Source organism: Phytophthora cinnamomi, assembly GCF_018691715.1.
Source record: "Phytophthora cinnamomi strain GKB4 chromosome Unknown Contig117, whole genome shotgun sequence".
NCBI lineage: Eukaryota > Oomycota > Peronosporomycetes > Peronosporales > Peronosporaceae > Phytophthora > Phytophthora cinnamomi.
In genome coordinates this window covers 788,874-808,051 of record NW_027151050.1, presented here as the reverse complement: position 1 = coordinate 808,051, position 19,178 = coordinate 788,874, and the positions used below count along the sequence as shown (strand labels likewise).

The 19,178-nt window shown below is 53.1% G+C and overlaps 1 protein-coding gene across 1 annotated transcript; it reads right to left on the bottom strand.

Annotated features, from left to right (window-relative positions):
• Positions 1 to 17,667: 17,667 nt before the first annotated feature.
• Positions 17,668 to 18,057, bottom strand: IUM83_10503 (Transcription initiation factor IID, 18kDa subunit; the record flags this gene model as incomplete). Its single annotated transcript, XM_067935014.1, has 2 exons — positions 17,668 to 17,955; positions 18,028 to 18,057. 2 exons carry the CDS (start codon positions 18,055 to 18,057, stop codon positions 17,668 to 17,670), a joined length of 318 nt encoding a protein of 105 aa, XP_067781395.1.
• Positions 18,058 to 19,178: the final 1,121 nt, after the last annotated feature.

Here is a 19,178-nt window from a genome sequence, read left to right as displayed (position 1 = left end):
CGGGCCTGCGATTACCGCATCGTATCCGAGCCACCGAGTTTGGCGGTATGACCAAGTTCCTTGCGCAGCATACTTAGTTGTAAAACATCTCTGGATCTGGCGAGTTTCAAGCTTCATCAGGTCATGTAGCTAGACTAGTAGATTGAGCAGCTGAATCCCGGTGTAACTTGGCGAGTTTTGAATGGCGGCGCACGTTTCCTTTATCTGTAAACAGTTGATTTGGCACGTAAAACTGGTGAAATTTCTCCCAGCATGTCAGCGTGAAAGAAGGACAGGTCCAGGGCTTTGCAGGCTGGCCGTGCACTACCCGGCACAAACACACTTCGTGCGTGATGCAGAAGCTTGTAACCTCTGTCGGATACCTCCCCTCCCATCGACAGACAATGCAACGACGTCGCTTTCTGTTCTTCTCCGCAAAGTGTTGTCGGGATGCGACGGAGGGGCACGGCGTATCGGGCAATCTTCCTGCTTGGGTTAGCCCCTCTAACTGAGGGCTCGGTGCCTCTTGGATGGTTGGTTCCACTTGACTTCGCGTATACATCATTTGACCATCGCTGGGTGCATTGGACCATTGCCCGTTTATCAGCTCGCCAACCAGCTCCATCACAATTTTTCTATGCGGATCGCGATCGATTGGCTCTGGTTTCGCCAAGCGCCGCGTCAAATAAGCATTGAACCTAGCGATGTCGATCAGTGCTAGGGCACGCTTTTTGTACCACCTATTATAGGAATGACCACCCGCAATTGAAAAACGTTCTCGAGTTTGGTCGAGCCTATCCACACCTTGCATATTGGCATTGTACTTCGAAATGCAAACGGGGGCTGGAAACTCTTTGCTTTCACCACCAACCATTCGAGTCACAGTTGTGGTGTCGGATGAATCCGCATTTGTCACCATATTGACAACGTTGCCGTCGCACCAGGACACAGCTAACATAATGTGGTCGTGCGCAACAGCCTGGCGGTAGTCTCTAGGCGTGCTGTCCTCCTTGTGTAGTATTGTGTGAGATGGGTAATGTTTACTGTTTGCGCGGATTGTGCCGCGGCCAAACAGACCCTTGAGCCGAAGCTCTTGAAGAAGCTGGACGGATGTATAATAATTGTCCATGTCGACAATTCGGTTCGATCCAAACAACGGACGGGTCGCCTCCAGAACATGTTGTCTAATCTTCGAAACCTCCTCAAACTCCTCACGAAGATGTTGGACTTCTTCTTGTCCAATGACACCGCTTAGACGATCCACTATGTCGCTCTTATTGCAGTGAAGCTTGTCGTTGAGTGCAATCCACGTCGTAGAACAGCAAACCATATACAACCGAAAATGGTATTTACCCGTCGGTTTCATAGGATTGTACACGATCATGTGCCGGCCTTGTCGAGAACGGCAGGCGACGCTGGCTTCATCTAAGGCGACATCCCGCCCTACATGTACGTACTTTCCACCCGTAATCTTGAGGAAATTCAACAGTGGCCTGATCCGGGCTGTCGCGTCGTTCTCCAACGCTGTAGGACATGTATTGAAGCTGAGGCATCGACGTAGTAATTTGAACCGAGTAAGTGTCATGATGCCATCCAAAGAGGTCGTCGTTCCGCCAAAAATGAGGTCTTCCGGCTGTGATCCCCAATAGTTTGCATACTCGCCCTTATCGCTCATGGCCATGAAGAACATGATCCCCAAGAAAGTCATGAGTTCATGGAGGGTGAACGGTACCGCGCGGATGTTCATCGCCACGGCGTACTTGTTGGTCTCGTGAACTACTTGACACCAGAAGTATAACGGGAGATACGCACAAAAGCTAGATGAAGCCGAGTGCTCGAATATGTGTTTGTATTCCGGGCGCAAGTATGTGCTTGTTGAACCGTCTGGATGCTCGTACAGGTATGTAGGTTCGTCGAGCTGACCAAATGGGACAAAACACATGTTCCGAATAGCTTCCACTTCAGCAAGACTAGTCGGAAGCACTTCTGTATTGTCAAATGCCTCGTACGAATCCGCTTCTTCAAGCTCTGAGGTGTCAACGTCGATGTCAATCTCGTCCGAAGGATCAGGCCGCACTAAAACGCTCCAGTCAGGATTTGCCACACGTGTGAGAGTCGCATAATTTTTGATTCCCTTTTGAACCAGACCCAAACTAATGTGCTCCACCGCACTTTGAAACTGACTATCCAGCCAACGGATTTGAAAAAGGTTTGCCTTCTTGCCCGTCCTGACGTATCGGTACACTCTCCCAATGATGTATGCCGTTCCAACGGGGCGATAAACCTTGGCTTTCATCCATGGTTCCTTGTCTGGAGCAAACGCAACCAGCTTGTCGACGAGAACATTATCCAGCAAGACCGTAGCTGTCCGCATCGACGTTTCGGGTCCTTCAAGCTCCGCCGTCATTGAGGGTCGCAAGGTACCTATGAACGATACCGTTTCTGCAATACCTCCCCGATCATCTCTACATTCCTGCTGGCTACCCCGGCGACCCCCAACAGCGCTGGCACGTCTACCATTGCCTCGACTTTCTCGGCCGTCTCCTCCATCGGGAGGCGCACCAGCAGCAGCATTTTCAGCGTCGTTACCGCCGGCAACACGACTTCCTGGACTATTCCCAGCAACGCCAGCGCCAATGCCGCTCGCTGATCCATCATTGTGTTCGCCACCTGCTCCACCACAAACACACGCACACGCCCAGCTATTAGTCTACTTTCTTGTGCAGGGCGCCCGTGCCGATGACATACCTTCAGCAGCATTTGTACCTCCCGCACGACCTGCGCTACGCTTACCCCGACCACCACGACCTCCACGACCACGTTGGCCTGCGGCTCGAGCGCGGGCTGCGGTATACCCCCCGCCAACAGCACCGACGCCACTGGCCGCACAATCGGTATGTTTGCCCAGCTCGCCACCTACAACACGCACACATCTAGCTATTAGTCCATCTCCTTATCCAGAGAGTTTGGGCCGTTGTTTTACCAGAAGCATTACTGGCCACACGACCATCACCATGACCTCCACGACAACCTTCTTCTCCGTCTTGAGCATGAGACCCGGTCGCAGCATGGTCATTGTCGCTATCGCCGGCAACGCGCGCCCACACGTGTCAGGTCCGCTATCTACTCCTCGAGCACCACGCACAAGGAATGTTAGGCGATCTGCCCCGCAAGCATAGCGTGTGAGCGCCGTCTTACTTGCCGCAGCAGTGTCGTCGTTCTGAAAACTACCTGCAACGAACTGGAGGAGAGCTAATTCTCCCAGGACGAAGTCGCGACCTTCTATACCCCGTGGATCTCCTCCAGGGCGAATGTAGATTTGGCGCACGTCGAGACTTCGACTGGAAGGCAGCTTCGAAGTCCAGCCGTCCTTTTTCAGTTGTGACCACGTTTGGCGGAACACGCTAGTACTCCCCAAACTTGTCACCGTTTCTTCAGACCTGACGTCGCTGTCCGGGTAACGAGTGAGGCGACGGCGCTTCCTGGTACCTGTAACAAAAGTCCTCACGCTTCCGCTTGCCATCGTCTTCATTCGTATTCTCCATTCTTACTTTCTAAAATAAAGTGGAGGGCTGAGAAGGCTTCGTCTCTTTATGTCAATAATAGTGAAATAAAAAGCCGAAGTACATAGTAACGTTCACAATACAATACAAAGGGGAAGTGTGAGCCTCCAATAATATATTATTAAACTAAACCATTCAATTTTAGAGGTTATAACATTGCATGGAACAAACAGTGAGCCCGACAGCGTCGGTGTAGCGGCTCTCAGCGACTTGAACGATCCTTGGGAGCTTGATAGCGATAATGCATGTCGACGCAGCAGCCTACACTGACATGAACAAACCGCGGGAGCCCTGGCAGCGTAAATTCATGTCGGCGCAGCGGCTGTCGACGACTTGAACGATTCTTGGGAGCTTGGCAGGGATAATGCATGCGGCGCAGCCCTTCGGTGACTTGAGCGATCAATGCGAGATTGTCAGCGTAAAAGCATGTTGTCCACGCGCTGTTCAGGGGAAGTCACCTGCTCGTTGCCGAAGTCCTCGTCCGCGTGCTCCGACTCGGCCTCTGAGACGCTGTCTGACGGTGAAATTTACTTCTTCTGGGACCGGACGGATACGTTTTGAACAATCAAATATAAGAGTTCGCAGGGTGTGGTTGACACACATAAGCAAAAGCCCAAACGAAAGTGTGCGTTGAGGCAGACGTAACTGAGAGAGATCATGAAGGAGGCATTCATGAGCCGTAACGCATTCAAAAACCTGTGTACGGAAATGAAACCACCGGGTACTATCATCAACTCGAAACAGAAAGAACGGGTGCAGTGGCACTTCAGGAGCATGGGCGTTCGAGCAGAAAACGCCCGAGAAGAGCTGCAAGCTTTCTTCAATCGGGTCGAAGGTGACATAAGCGACGAAAGTATCGATGCAGCGTTTGCGTCGCTGGTCCCCAACGAGGCCACTCAAGAAGTGCAAGAACTCAACGCACGAGAGGTGTAGCGCGAGCATCTGGAACAAGAGCAGGAACCACAAACCCGGGAAACCAGAAGCAAAGAATCCACGCGAAAGCAAGATGCACAGGTGCAGCCTGTGCAGGAGCCTGAACCGCAGCCCCGACCGACCAGCGGCGACCAATCTGCAGAAGAGGAAGAACCACAAGAGTATCATATCCCGGTACCGGAACCACTGCCCCGAGAGACCAGTAGCGACCGACCAGTGCAATGCGAAGAACCACAAGAGCAGCCTGTGCGGGAGCCTGAACAGCAGCCCCGAGCGACCAGCCGCCATCAGGCGTATCCTGCACGGGGCCCTGAAACGCAAAACCGAGATCGCACCAGCGATCATTCTACGCAAGAGCATCAAAATTCCACCACGCGTGGCGATGGCCTTTTATGGCAGTCAGTTCGAGTGTATCTAGCCTGTATTGACGACGAACAGTTGAGGGAAAGTGATGAGCATTTCTTTGCGCTCGACGAGGAGCCAAGAACTGATGACGTCTTTGCCTCTATAGGCAACAAAGAGCCAAGCGATGACAACGGTGACGATGATTCACCAGGCAACGAGGAGGAGGATCCGAGGTGTGGTTATGATGGTGAAGACGCTCTGTTTAGCGAGGATGACTACCAGGTGGAAGCTGCCGATGACGAGGAACCAGTTGAGGGAACCAACGACGACGAGAGCGATGCCGATTATGAGCCAAGTGATGTCCCCACCCCCTCACCAAGCGATGACAATGAGTCAAGTGAGGATGACGACTCGATCACCTCTCTAGGTGAGGGTGAGGGACCAAGAGAAGGTGATGACGTCCCCGGCACCTTTCTATGTGATAACGATGGGCTTCTAGGCGATAGTGACGTGCAAAGCGGCTGCGGTGACACCTCCCCCGACGAAATAATCAGAGCTGAACTTTCGGCTGGAGAGTACGAGTGTACGCTTGGTGACTTGCGCTATGATGCCAGTGGGCTGCTCACTGGAAATGTCGACTGGTTGCCATCTTGGATTCCATTCGGGCAGTTTAGACGGAAGGACAGAGTCGAGATCCAAAAGAAACAGCGAAAGCAGTGTGCGCTGGCCAGGCGAGCACGGATGGAAGCTTCGTTGCGGCAGGATACACCGTCTGACCCCCCCCCCTGTGTCAAGACGTAGACTGAATTAGCAGCACCTAGGCGTTTTGGGATACGAATTGGGACCGCAGAAGGGTACTATGCTACACACAATACCTGCTTGTGGGTGCAACATACATACACGGAGCAAGGCGATGACTTGCTCATTTAGATTCCGCGCGTCCGTTCGTGCCCTGCCGATGTTCTGCACCTCCTGCAGACATTGCACGGACAAGGCCACATCCACCGAGTGGGTGAGCAGGCCCTTCATGCGCTCGCACGGGTGGTGGAAGATCCGCAGCTTGCGCTGCTGGAACTCGGGCACCTGCTCGGTGAAACGGTTCCAGACCTGAAGTAGGTCTAACTTGACTCACTACTTTAGCTTACACGTTGCGCAACGTGTATGAGGAAGCGTAAGTACTTAGTAATTACTTAGGTTAATTATATTTGAATACACAAATATTGTAACGGGGTTACACGTACAAGTGGCTGCAAGCCACTTGTGAATTTAACAGATAGGTTATCTGTTAAACGTTTTGGATACTTCCTCACATTGGTGTAAGACACACCGATGGATACATTGAACTGGACCACCACAGTGAGTGGTCCACACCTACCCAAAGATCCTATTGGTAGAAAGCAGCATCTTTCTACCAATCAGAGTCATGCATATTAGCGGGGCTCTGACAGCCAGCCGCTGTCAACCCTTTCATAGATGATAAACAGTTTTTAGCAGATTTAGGAGGAAGATCAATTTACAAGCAATATAGTTCTCATTTTACCTTAAACTACCTATTTGGTGTTTTATTTGATTTATATTATACTTGTGGACTCAAGTATAATTAATTCAAATTATTAATAAACTCCTACGCTTCCTCATACACGTAGCGCGACGTGTAAGCTAAAGTAGTGAGCCAAAGTAGGCCCACTACAATTTACCACATCGAAATCCTTTTTTTTTCGATGCTTTGAGAGACATCCAACGGTTCTTCCACCTCCCAATCGTGTTCTCCACCACTACGCGAGCGCTGCAATGAACTCGTTAAACGCTCTATTATCGGCCTCCAAAGCGGCGGGCTTTTGTACGGCGTGATAACATTACGCGAAACTGCGTATCCCGAGTCTCCAAGTAGATATTGATCATTAACAAAGTACCTGACGGGGCGTTGCAAGACTGGTGACTTAGCAAACACTGTCGAGTCCGCGCATGATCCTGGCCACCCCGTGTATATCATAAGAATGCGCTTGTCCTCATTGCATACAACTTGCACATTCAGCGAGTAGCGAGACTTTCGATTAAAGTGAAGAGCGACGTCGATGTGTGGCTTTTGATCGAAGCAAATGTGCGTACCGTCCACCATGCCAATCACTCCAGGTAGCCCGTACCGCTCGCGGTGAAAACCAGAGGAAACCTCGCGTTCGTGCAAAGGCGGCCATCTGACGAAGGCGCAGTAGTGGCGCAGCAGCGCCCGTCGCACGCGCCTCACATACGTAGTAACCGTGCCAGACCCCACGCCATAGTGCCGCACGATTCTCCAATTGGAATTTCCATTGCCACAAGCCCCAAACCACTCGAGGGCAACAGCAAGCTGGATGCTAACATCTCCTTGCGGCTTCGTGCCACGCTGCTCAAAGCGCGCGTCGCCCCGAATAAGCTGCCAGAAAAACTCAAACGTATGCTTTGTGACACGCAGGGACTTCATGAATTCATCATCCCGGAGGTCAAACACAAGTCTTTGGTGAGCATTGGAACGCTCTACGTTCGACCTCTCCCCGAGGTAGCGATGCACGCGCACCCCACAGTACAAGTCCTGGAGTTCATCAAGCTCGTCGTCGTTCTCGTTCTCGTCGAGTTCGTCGAACTCCGCGAGAAGGACCTGGCAAAAGGTCGCACTGGACAGCGACCGAAGCAACTGTGCACGCTCCGACTGCGGCATTTAGCACGACCTGCGCAGCATTGTTAGTAGGACTTTTATGAACAACCGACGCGCGCTACTGACCTCGAAGGAGGGGGGGGGGCGCTGAGTAGATATCCCCGCACTAAGTAGATGCACCAGCGCGCCGCTTGGACTTCTCGCGAGAAATCCGACAAGCTATCAGAAGAATGACCGATTTTTGGTCTGATTTTGCGGGCTGATCTTTCGGCAAGAAAATCGAGGACTGAAACCCCCTATTGGGGGATGAGAGGGGAAACACGCGGCGACCGATCGCTTCGGCATCAATCGTTCTTTCAGGAAAAGCGCGGGTGGAACCTCATCTTGATTCGCCACGATCTTCTGCTTGTGTAGGACGGATTCGTTTGGAAAATGATACGATAACGTTGAGTCGCCAAACGGGCTACAACAAATGAACTGTTTAGGTTGTTTATATGTTTGTATGGAAGGAGGAGGGGCGACATAGGATAAACTGGCGTAATTACCCTGTAAAAACTGTAAAAATATAAGAAAAACCTGACGTAATTACTCTCCGTAAAAACTCCTGCGATGGCTGTCATGACATCCGCTCATGTTTCGTACAAAGTATTCATTTATGTATGGTCGACACCCCATCCTCATTTGAATTTGTATGACTTCAAAATGGGTATAGTGGTTGTATCTAAAAATCCCATAAACGGTCCAATTACCCATTTTAGCTGTTCTTGAGGGGTGTCAACTATACGTCATGTTTGGTTTCGTAAGAAGAGCGCGTATCTATCAAAGTGACATCTTACCTCATAATACTGGTGGCTGATAGAAGTTTTGCCTTCGATCCCATGGTGATCACATTTGAAAATATTTCCTTGACCTTCTGCACTGCTGATGCAGAAAGCACATCTCTGATAGTACTTTGGATCCGTTGCGCCACCACGTTATCTACGGTTGCCTTGCGAAAGAACGAGGCGTTTCTGGTGCGAAACCGGTAACAGGAACTAACTCAGACCCGATGTGTCTGCTAACTAGTCGCCTGTTTGCATGCACCTAGAAACGGATACGTTTTGCTGATGAACGCACCAAGACGATGGACTGGTTCATCTACGACGTGTTTGCAAGAGGGCGAAAACTTAAACTTTATGAACAACAAGGCGCAACAGTTTCGACAATGGCTGGGTCTTGGGAAAATCTCTCGGGCGTCACTAGAGTTTCTCAACTTTGCTGCTTACCACAAGAACGTACCGCATCTTTTCTCTAAAATCATCATTGCGAAATATGACTCAACGTATCATAATCTCCTCTATGACAACAGCACCGGCCGGTTAGTAGAATTGGCGATCAAGAACCGGACAGGCGGGGAGCTCAAGCAACTCGAGGCTCCTCTACTCAAAGACGTCATCGAGTAAGTAATATTGGGGGCTTCCGTTTCCTCAAGTAGATTCCACGTTATTTATATGCTTTCATGCTATTCCACCAGGTCGGTGGCTCTCACCTTCCTTCCAGCCCACCCGAATACATCTTCAGTCTCGGACACAGCAAACAGGTCCAACTCTTCCGCCAGCTCCTCCTCCTCGACGTCTTCAAGTTCATTCTCTTCGTGTTTCGTTTCGCCGCGGAACTCTCTCCAACGTCCGTAATAAATCGCTTCCTCCTCGAATATCTCCACCAATGTCTACTACTAGTATAAACAAACAAAATAACACCAACAAAGAAACCACAGTCTGCGAATTTCCATGCAACCCAGCTTACCCTCAGGCACGACGACGCTTTGTGTAACGGGGTTACACGTACAAGTGGCTGCAAGCCACTTGTGAATTTAACAGATAGGTTATCTGTTAAACGTTTTGGATACTTCCTCACATTGGTGTAAGACACACCGATGGATACATTGAACTGGACCACCACAGTGAGTGGTCCACACCTACCCAAAGATCCTATTGGTAGAAAGCAGCATCTTTCTACCAATCAGAGACATGCATATTAGCGGGGCTCTGACAGCCAGCCGCTGCCAACCCTTTCATAGATGATAAACAGTTTTTAGCAGATTTAGGAGGAAGATCAATTTACAAACAATACAGTTCTCATTTTACCTAATCTAAGTCACTTGGAATCCTATCTTATTTAACTTATATTTGTGTATTCAAATATAATTAACCTAAGTAATTACTAAGTACTTACGCTTCCTCATACACGTTGCGCAACGTGTAAGCTAAAGTAGTGAGTCAAGTTAGACCCACTACACCTGGTAGCACTTTGTAGTCCGTCCAACGACCGACTGCTTGACGTTCGTACGCGGTGTACGAACGCGGAGCCGAGAACCCCATGAGCACGGAGGTGCCCATGGAGAGCTCCAACACGCCTGCAACGCATGTTGCACGCGCTGACTGCCCCCACCTGTCTGACCCAGAGTGGGAGGCCCTCCAACGACTGTCAACAGTCATTGGAGAAGCGGCGATAGCTACGATGCTGCGTACGCTATCGCCGACGGAGCAACATGGTGTTGCTCTGGGGTTCATCATGAAGGAGCAGCGTGACGCTGCTTCCTCAGTGACGGCGTCGTCAGGGACGACACCGCGTGCTCAACCATTAAGGTTGAGCGTAAGCAATTACGTGGGAAGAGAGGGCGAGCCTCTCCTCCGATGGCTTGTCGAACTCGACACAGCCATAGCGGCTCGACGCATCGTCGACCCGCTGTCGAAGGTCGCATTCGCCATGTCCTGCCTTGGCGGACGCGCAAGGAGTTGGGCGTATGGACGCCGACTCTCCGATCCTACGTGCTTCAGCACGTACGAAGTGTTCAAAGAGGAGCTCAAACAAGCGTTTGAGCCCCGCAAACGAGTTCCGGTCGAGGGCGGAGTTCCTCGACCTTCAGCAGGGTAAGCATGACGTCCATGCTTACGCGCAGCGCGCACGATATTTGGTATCAAATATCGTGACTAACCCGATTGACGAGGCGACCAAGGTCGTCACGTTCATGAAAGGGCTTAGAGATGGGCCTGTGAAGACCTATCTCTTCCGAGAGTACCCGAGTACTCTCGAAGCTGCGATCATTCTTGCCATGCAAGAAGAGTTTAGCCTGCGGCAGGCTAAACTGCATGTGAACGTGCCGAGGCCGGGAGGTCCGAAACCAATGGACCTCTCGAATGCAACGGCTGCTGGTTACCAGTAGCAGGAAGTAACGTGCGATGCTTCCGTTGCGGAAGGATCGGTCACTTTGCACGGGAGTGTACAGCTCCCATGCCCCCTGGAGGTGGCCGTCGTGACGATGCTAGGCATAGCCGCGGACCAACAAAAAACGCGAACATCCAGTAGGCGCGGGGCGCCCTACTGGTAATGCAGTCGCGCGTGCCGACATCGATGACGCGACACTGAGGACTGCAGCCCCCAGTGAGACCAGCTCTCACTGCAAGAAACAAGATGACAGACCGAACCTAGTCATCTTGAAGGTTTACTCGAAGAGAGCGAGTGACTCTCTTCGAGCTTTGGTAGATTCAGGCGCGTCGAACAACTTTGTTCGACTACGAAGCCTGTCGAGACTTGACTTCGAGGAGGTAGATACACCTCGAAGTCTTCTGGAGGTACGACTGGCAACAGGTGCCATCGTGAAGACCGAGAAGCGCGTCGTGAACGTGCGCTTCTCGTACAAACAACGGGAGTTTGTCGAACACTTTATCGTCCTGGACCTGGACGATATGTTCGACGTGGTAATGGGCATGCCGTGCAAGCCACGGCATGATCCGGTGATAGACCGGAAGAAGCGCACGCTCGTGCGCTTCGGACGCGACAGCGGAACAGAGAGCGATGGCCCTGTTATCGCAGCGCACGCACCAGCAGGTGCGCGCGGCTCACCAGTCGAGACAGCGCTTAATGCTGCTGTCCCGGAGTGCCCAAGAAGTGCGCGAGGGCGCGCACAAGTGAGACCAACGTCGGCTATGCTGCCGACGTCAGCAGGAAAAGGTGTGTTGGTTCCAGGAATCAACACCCACGTTCAAGCGTGCAAGGGACAGTCCCTGACCCGAAGCGGTCAGGTCGACGACGACGCGTCGGCTCCGGGAGCCGACGCACCCTCGGTCATGAGGGGCTCCGCCAATGAATGGCGTCGAGGTGACGAAGGCGTGTCAACTCCGGGAGTTGACGCTGCAAACAGTGCGGACGGTTGCAAACGTACCGCACTGACGCAATTTGCATGCTGTCGTGCAGCCGGGCTGCACGACGAAGCGCCATGCGATCAAGCCGGGCTTGATATCGCGCGCCCGCAGACAGGGTCTGCCGGCGAAGGGACACTTTACCGTGCAGCCGGGCTGCACGAAGGAACATGCGGTCAAGCCGGGCTTGATACCGCGCGCCCGCGGACAGGGTCCGCCGGCGAACAACTGTCCACGGCCGGGCCTGGACCAGAAGAACAACTGTGCGGAGCCGGGCTCCGCACAACAAGAAGACGGCGCAAGCGGAAAACGCTACGCAAGTCTCGGTCCGGGACCGAGACGCAACAAGAACAGTCTGCTGGGCAGACTGCGGCGGTGACGCCGAATGTCAAGACGCTAAGCGTCTTGACGCGCACCGATACTGGATTCCAGTATCGTGAGATGGAACTCGCTAGTCCTCCGACGATGGCGTCGGAGTTGACTTCGCTTCCAGCCATGAGCTGGAAGCGCTTCACGCGCGACTTGCACGATGGACGCATCGAGCAAGTGTGCGTTCTTTCGGACAGCGAAAGAACGGAGAGCGAGAGCGAAGAGCTGAGGCAGCTCTTCATGGGAAGTACCACTGAGAGTGAAGACACTCTCAGTGCGAAGACGAAGCGAGAGCGCTTCGAGGAACAAGGTTGGGACTCGCTGAAGTCGAGTCCCTATTACGAATTGTTGAGGGAGTACAAAGACGTACTCCCGGAAGAGATTCCTGCGGAGCTTCCGCAGGATAAGGGTATTCAGCACGAGATTGATCTCGTGCCGGGCACGAAGTACTGTGTCACGCGGCAGTGGCCACTGCCGCGAGAGCAATAAAAACAATCGACGACTTCTTTGAAAGTCGTCGCAAAGCAGGACAAGTGCGGGAATCAAAGTTCCCGCACAGTGCTCCGACGTTCTGTGTCAAAAAGCCACAGGGCGGATGGCGCATCGTTCATGCCTACAACAAGCTGAACGATGCGACGGTACCGGCGCAGACGCCGATACCGCGAAAAGATGTTATCATCGATTCAATGGCCGGGAGCACCGTTTACAGTGCTCTCGACTTGCGAGATGGATTCTATCAAATCCTAATGCGTGAGAGCGATATCCCTCTCACGCCAGTGAGCACGCCAAGCGGCATGCTCTGGGAATGGCTAGTAATGCCACAGGGGCTTAAGAACGTCCCTGCGACTTTCAACAGGTGCGTGACGCACTTGTTGCGCTCGGTGCGCGACTTCGCACCGAGCTACTTCGATGATGTGTTCATCCACAGCCGAGCTGTGGACGGGAAGACCGACGTAGAGATGCACATGGTGCATCTCCGGAAGCTACTTGAGCTTATGCGAAAGCATAAGCTCTACGCGAACCTGAAGAAGTGTATCTTCGGGGCGAGCGAGATACCCGTCCTCGGGTGTCTCGTAGGGAACAATGGTGTTCGCCCTGACCCGGAAAAGGTCAGAACGATCAATGAATGGCCAACGCCTTCAAGTGTCAAGGAACTGAGGCAGTTCCTTGGCTTGGCCACGTACTTGTGCAAGTACGTGGAGGACTATGCGGACAAGATCCGCCCGCTATCACAACTTCTTAAGAAAGAAGCTGTGTGGAATTGGACACCCGATTGCCAAAAGTCATTCGATACAGTCAAGCGGGGCTTGACTGAGGCACCGATCTTGGCAGTAGCCGACCAAGATCGTCCATTTCACGTCGTATGTGACGCATCCGACTTCACGATCGGATGTGCGTTGATGCCGCACGATCACGAGGGCCGTGATCGTGTCGTCTACTACCAATCGCGTCAGCTGAAGCCAGCTGAGCGCAACTATCCGGTGCATGACAAGGAACTCCTTGCCATGAAGTATGCACTCGCAAAGTTCCGAGTGTATTTGCTTGGGAGTAGACCATTTGTGGTCTACACCGACCATGCTTCACTGCGTACCGCAGTGAAGTCGCCACACATTTCACAAAGAATGGCGAGATGGCTCTCATTCTTTGCGGAGTATAACTTCCGGGTCGAATACAAACCCGGAAGATTGAACGTGGTGGCCGACGCGTTATCACGTCGGCCGGACTATGCAGAAGCTGTTGACGTCAATGCCATTGACGCCATGCGATCGAGCAAACCCACATCATCTCTGTTGGATGATGTGAAGGCCGCGTACGCGCACGACGCGGACGCGAAGCTCTTGCTGGCCTATGGCACAGCGCCTTCTGACAAGTCCCGTCAGAAGCTGCCCAAGCACCTTCGAGCGCGTGCACACCGCTTTCGTGTGCACGACGGACTGCTACTCTACAATGCAGTCGACGACAACGCGGATCGCGTTGTCGTGCCAAATGACCATGACCTGCGACTCAGGATCATGTACGAATATCATGATGCCCCGACTGCGGGACATCTCGGACGTGACAAGACATACGTCCTTCTCACGCGTGACTTCAACTGGCACCATCAGAATAAGTGGGTGCGCAAGTACATCCGTGCTTGCGAGGTATGCCAACGCGTGAAGCCTGCACCATTCGCGCAGGCTCCACTGCAATCACTACCGACTCCGTCGGAGTGTTGGAAGTCCATGTCTTTGGACTTCATCTTTGGTCTTCCCCCGGATAGCGGAGGGAACACCGGTGTTGTGGTCTTTGTAGACCGCTTCAGCAAGATGGTACATCTTGCTGCGGTGCCAGCAGGGGTGACCGCGAAGCAGACGGCCCGTCTGCTCGTCGACATGGTGTTCAAACACCATGGCATGCCGTCCGACATCGTGTCGGACAGAGACCCGCGCTTCACAGCGCACCTGTGACAAGAAGTGTTTACACTTCTTGGGAGCCAGCTTTCCATGTCGACTGCGGATCATCCGCAGACGGACGGTCAAACCGAGCGCGTGAATCGCGTGCTCGTCGATATGTTGAAGAGCTACGCTCACTCGTTCCAATACTGGAGCGAGTGCTTATCGATGGCAGAGTTTGCCATCAACAACTCAGTGCATGCCTCGACCGGGCATACACCGTTCTACGTGAATGCCATGCGGCATCCACGCCTACCGAGTTTACTCGGAGTGATGGCTCCCACTTTAAGTGGGGGAGGATCTACGACTGCAATACAGCAGCCGCAGAAAACCGCTGACACTTGCACAGTGTCAGCTGCAGCAATGGACAAACCACATGAGTCTGCGCAGGGCGCAGACTCCCCCAACAACAAGGCCAACGACCACGGGTCTGCGCAGGGCGCAGACACCGCAAAGAACCACGCAGAGGCCGGGCCTCTAGCGGAGAGCGAGCTGAATGACTTCAGCTCGGATGCAATCAGTTTCATCACCAAAAGACAAGCCGTGATTCGGTTTGTCCAAGACACAATAGCAGCTTCTGTTGACCAACAGAAGCTGAACGCAGACAATGTGGGCAGAGGCAACACAAATGAATTTAAAGTTGGTTCATTGGTTTTGTTAGCTACTCAAAACCTGCCTAAACATGCAGTTTCGGACTTCGGAGCAAGCAAGCTTGCTCCGCGCTTCATCGGGCCGTTCACTGTGTTGGCACGGCAAGGCAACGCTTACACACTAGACATACCGTCTAGCATGCGCCTCCATCCGACCTTTTACGTCGGACGGCTGAAGCCATACCGGCAGCACGAGCCATCTAGCTCGGCTGACCCGAAGCCTCGGCAGGAGCCGAGGCAGAAGCGGAGGACTTGGCCTCGGCGACGAGCAACCTCTCCTCCAGCGCGCGGACGCGCTGGAGCAACCCCTTCATCTGGGTCCCCAACTCGACCTGGATATTCGAGGCGGTCTGCGAGACTGCCGCGACTTGGGCCTTCTGGTTCGCCAGCTCCTGTTTCAGGGCGGCGAACTCAGCGCCCTGCAGACGCTCCACGACGGTCACCCGGTCGTGGAGAGGCGCATGCTGATCAGCCCGGGGCTGATCATACCCGGGGCGTGTTCCCACCCCCGCCACCGCCGATCCGTGACGCCCGCGGCTCAACCCGCTGGATTGTTGAGCGGATTGTTGACCATAGTATCCCGAAAACGAACCCTCAAGGGGCTCGTTTTCGTATTCGTTGGAGAGGATTTCCTCCCCATCGAGATACATGGGATCCGCGGAACGTCTTGCTGGAGGACGTTCCGGAAATGGTGAGGGTGTACGAGGAACAGTACGCGCGGGTGCAGCGGAAGTAACACGAGCGCTGCGATCATCGCTAGCGCCCGAACCCTCACGTGCTAAGAACTTAGCACGGAGCTCTTTGAGACTCTCGGGCACACGGAACGACGTGTACCCGTTCAGGTCGCGGTCGCTCAAGCGGACCGCGCCTGGAAAGCACTTCATGCACTGAAAGCCCTCGGGCACAGCGCACGGCACATTTGCCTCCTCCGCAGCAACATGAAGTTGCTCCAGCTTTCCACGCTTCGAGTACGTCTCGAAGCGATCACGCGCTTGCTTAATCCGATCACGGTAAGCACTCGGCCTCTTGTTGAAGTTCTCAACAAAGGCGTTCCAGCTTTGACAAAGTGCCTGCCATTCGGGCACTTGGCTGCGAGAAGAGGTCTTCTTGCTTTGAAACCATCGGAGCTCATGAAAGAGTCCGATGTAGTAATCGCGCCTTTGATGCGTTTCCGCATCAAAGTGCAGCTCGGCAGCCACAGCGTCATCTTTGATGGCGCTGCATACGTACAGCGGCACCTCATTCGGAGGTACCGAGATCCCATACCGGTCCGAGATCTCAGACGCGGACGGCATCCACGGATCGCGCGCTGCGCCTGCAGCGCGCGGAGAGCCGTGAGCTTTGGAATCGCGCGCTGCAACTGCAGCGCGCGGAGAACTGAGAGCCCCAGCGGAAGCGAGTGGGGTATCACTCTCAGTACGCGAACGCTTCGAACTCGAAGCGTCCGATTCGTCCCCTTCACGCGGGCGAACGTTCTTGGCGTGAGGGTCGAGCGATTCGCTCGACACTGAGTCTTTACGCTTTGAGGGCGAGTCCTCCTCGCTCTCCATGTCCTCATCGTCGTCGTCGAAGTCGACGACGTCGCCATACTTCGCCTTCTGGCGTTCGAAGTAGTCGTCGATGGAGATATGACTCTCCACCGCCTTCGGAGTCTTCTTCTGGGGCGCGCTCATCGTTGAATGAGTGCGGGTTTCTTCTCCAAACGCGGGGAATTGACGAATGGTCAATTCAGAAGATTGACGTGCGGAGACCCCGCGCGTCTAACCTTAAGGGGGGGGGATGGTGTAACGGGGTTACACGCACAAGTGGCTGCAAGTCACTTGTGATTTTAACAGATAGGATATCTGTTAAAAGTTTTGGATACTTCCTCACATTGGTGTAAGACACACCGATGGATACATTGAACTGGACCACCACAGTGAGTGGTCCACACCTACCCAAAGATCCTATTGGTAGAAAGCAGCATCTTTCTACCAATCAGAGACATGCATATTAGCGGGGCTCTGACAGCCAGCCGCTGCCAACCCTTTCATAGATGATAAACAGATTTTAGCAGATTTTAGAGGAAGATCAATTTACAAACAATACAGTTCTCATTTTACCTTAAACTAGCTACTTGGAGTCTTGTCTAAGTTAACTTATATTTGTGTACTCAAATATAATTAATCTAAGTAATTACTAAGTACTTACGCTTCCTCATACACGTTGCGCAACGTGTAAGCTAAAGTAGTGAGTCAAGTTAGACCCACTACACTCAGTACTTCTGAATTCACCGATCCCAACACCTTGCGCATGTGCTCACCGACTACACCCATGCATCCAACCACCTGTTAAGCCACCGCCACCTACACACCACCAGCGCCTCATCTACCTTACCCAACGCCTGCACTTCTTCCACCGCCGTGACACAAAACTGGGTGCTATCTCCGAACGTGACCATCATGGAGCTGATCGTGTGCAGCAGCAGCGATGAATTCTTGCCCTTCTTCGCCGCGTCATGCTTCACTCCGCACGCGCAGCCCTTCTCAAAGAACTCTCCTTCCGCAACTTGCCAGCGCGGCTTGAACTTGGGCTTGACTTACGCTAGTGGGGCACATCGACCGGAGCGACGTACGCGCTGTTCGGGTGCTTGGGCAGCGCCGCCGCGTCCGCCACTGGGCCCGCCGAGCGGAGACTTCTCTGCAGCAGCGTTTTGAGGTACGGGTCCGTCCTGACGGCCGCTGCGGGGTCCTGCGGCGGCTGCTTGTCTTCGTTCTTGGCATCGTCCTCTTCGTCGTGTTCTTGGCTCTGGGCCTTGCGCTGGCGCTTGTCGCGGATGTACTCGAGTATTTTCTTCTTCTGCTCCAGCGGCAGCGTCTTCCACGCGTTGGTCTGCGCGTTCAAAAGAGAGTTAGAGACAGGAGAGGAGGGTGGAGGGACTTCCAACGCTGCAGACACACCCACCTTTGTAGGGGTATTGGCGCTGGATGGCATGGAACGGCCGGTGCACCTGCTCTAGCAGCCGCGCCAGATCCTGCAGTCCGTAGTCGTTCTTGGCGCCTGGTGCGTCCTCCTCGGGGACACATTTCACCTATTTTTACAGCGCGTAATTACCATTTTGGCAGCATACGAACATACAGATAACACTCTTCTTTAGGCGACCTGAGCAATCCTCCTGAACACCCACTTCCAAAGTGCAGAGCGTCCTGAAAAGTTGATGAAGCCCCGAGACGACGAAGAACACAAAGAGAGCGAACGGCTGCAAGAGTTCGAAGCGTGCAACATGAGGCATGAAGACGAGAAAATTTCACAAACTCAGTCACCATACTTGCACCACCGATCCACTCCTCGACCCAGAGCTGACGCGACGCCTGAAGACGGAGCGATTTCTCAAAACAGTCACCGTACTCGCACCCACGATCCCAGCCTCTACCTAGCAAGGACGAGAAGCCTGAAGACGAGGAAATGTCACAAACGCAGTTGCCATACTCGCACCCTCGACCTCGCCTTCAACCCATATCTGACGAGAAGCTTGAAGACAATGATTTTTCGCGAACCCAGCCGCTGTCGTATCCGCTTCCATACCCAGGGTGCCTCACGTGTGCAGAGGAAGTGAATCAATCGCCGGACGAGCACGAAGCAAGCTATAGCTTTCCAGCTTTAAATACCACCTCGGGCAGAAAAAAGCATGGGAGTTGGGCTAGAAGCAAAACTAGTTGCGGCGAGGGAAAAGGTTCAGGAAGTGCTGGCTCACACTTACTATCCCTGGTTGGGTGAGTTCAACCCATGGCTTGTCGGATACAAGCCAGCCGACGCTGATGTCGCACTATTCGACTGTACAAAACTACGGGTTTTAGCGGTTCCAGCCGGTGTCGACATCGACGACTACTTCGTCGGCCTTTTTCTTCGAAAACGCTACTTTGAGTCCCGCAAGAGATCAAACTATCATTCTTCCAAGAAGTCAAGCCCGGATGCACTTGCCGCATCATGGAACAGTTATGTTGTCGCAATGAGGCAATTCCGCGCGGATACAGTGAAGAAGATAAACAAGCTGGAGCAAGACTTCTACAACTATAGTATTGATGGTGCCAAAATGTTGGTTCACCAGAAATCGA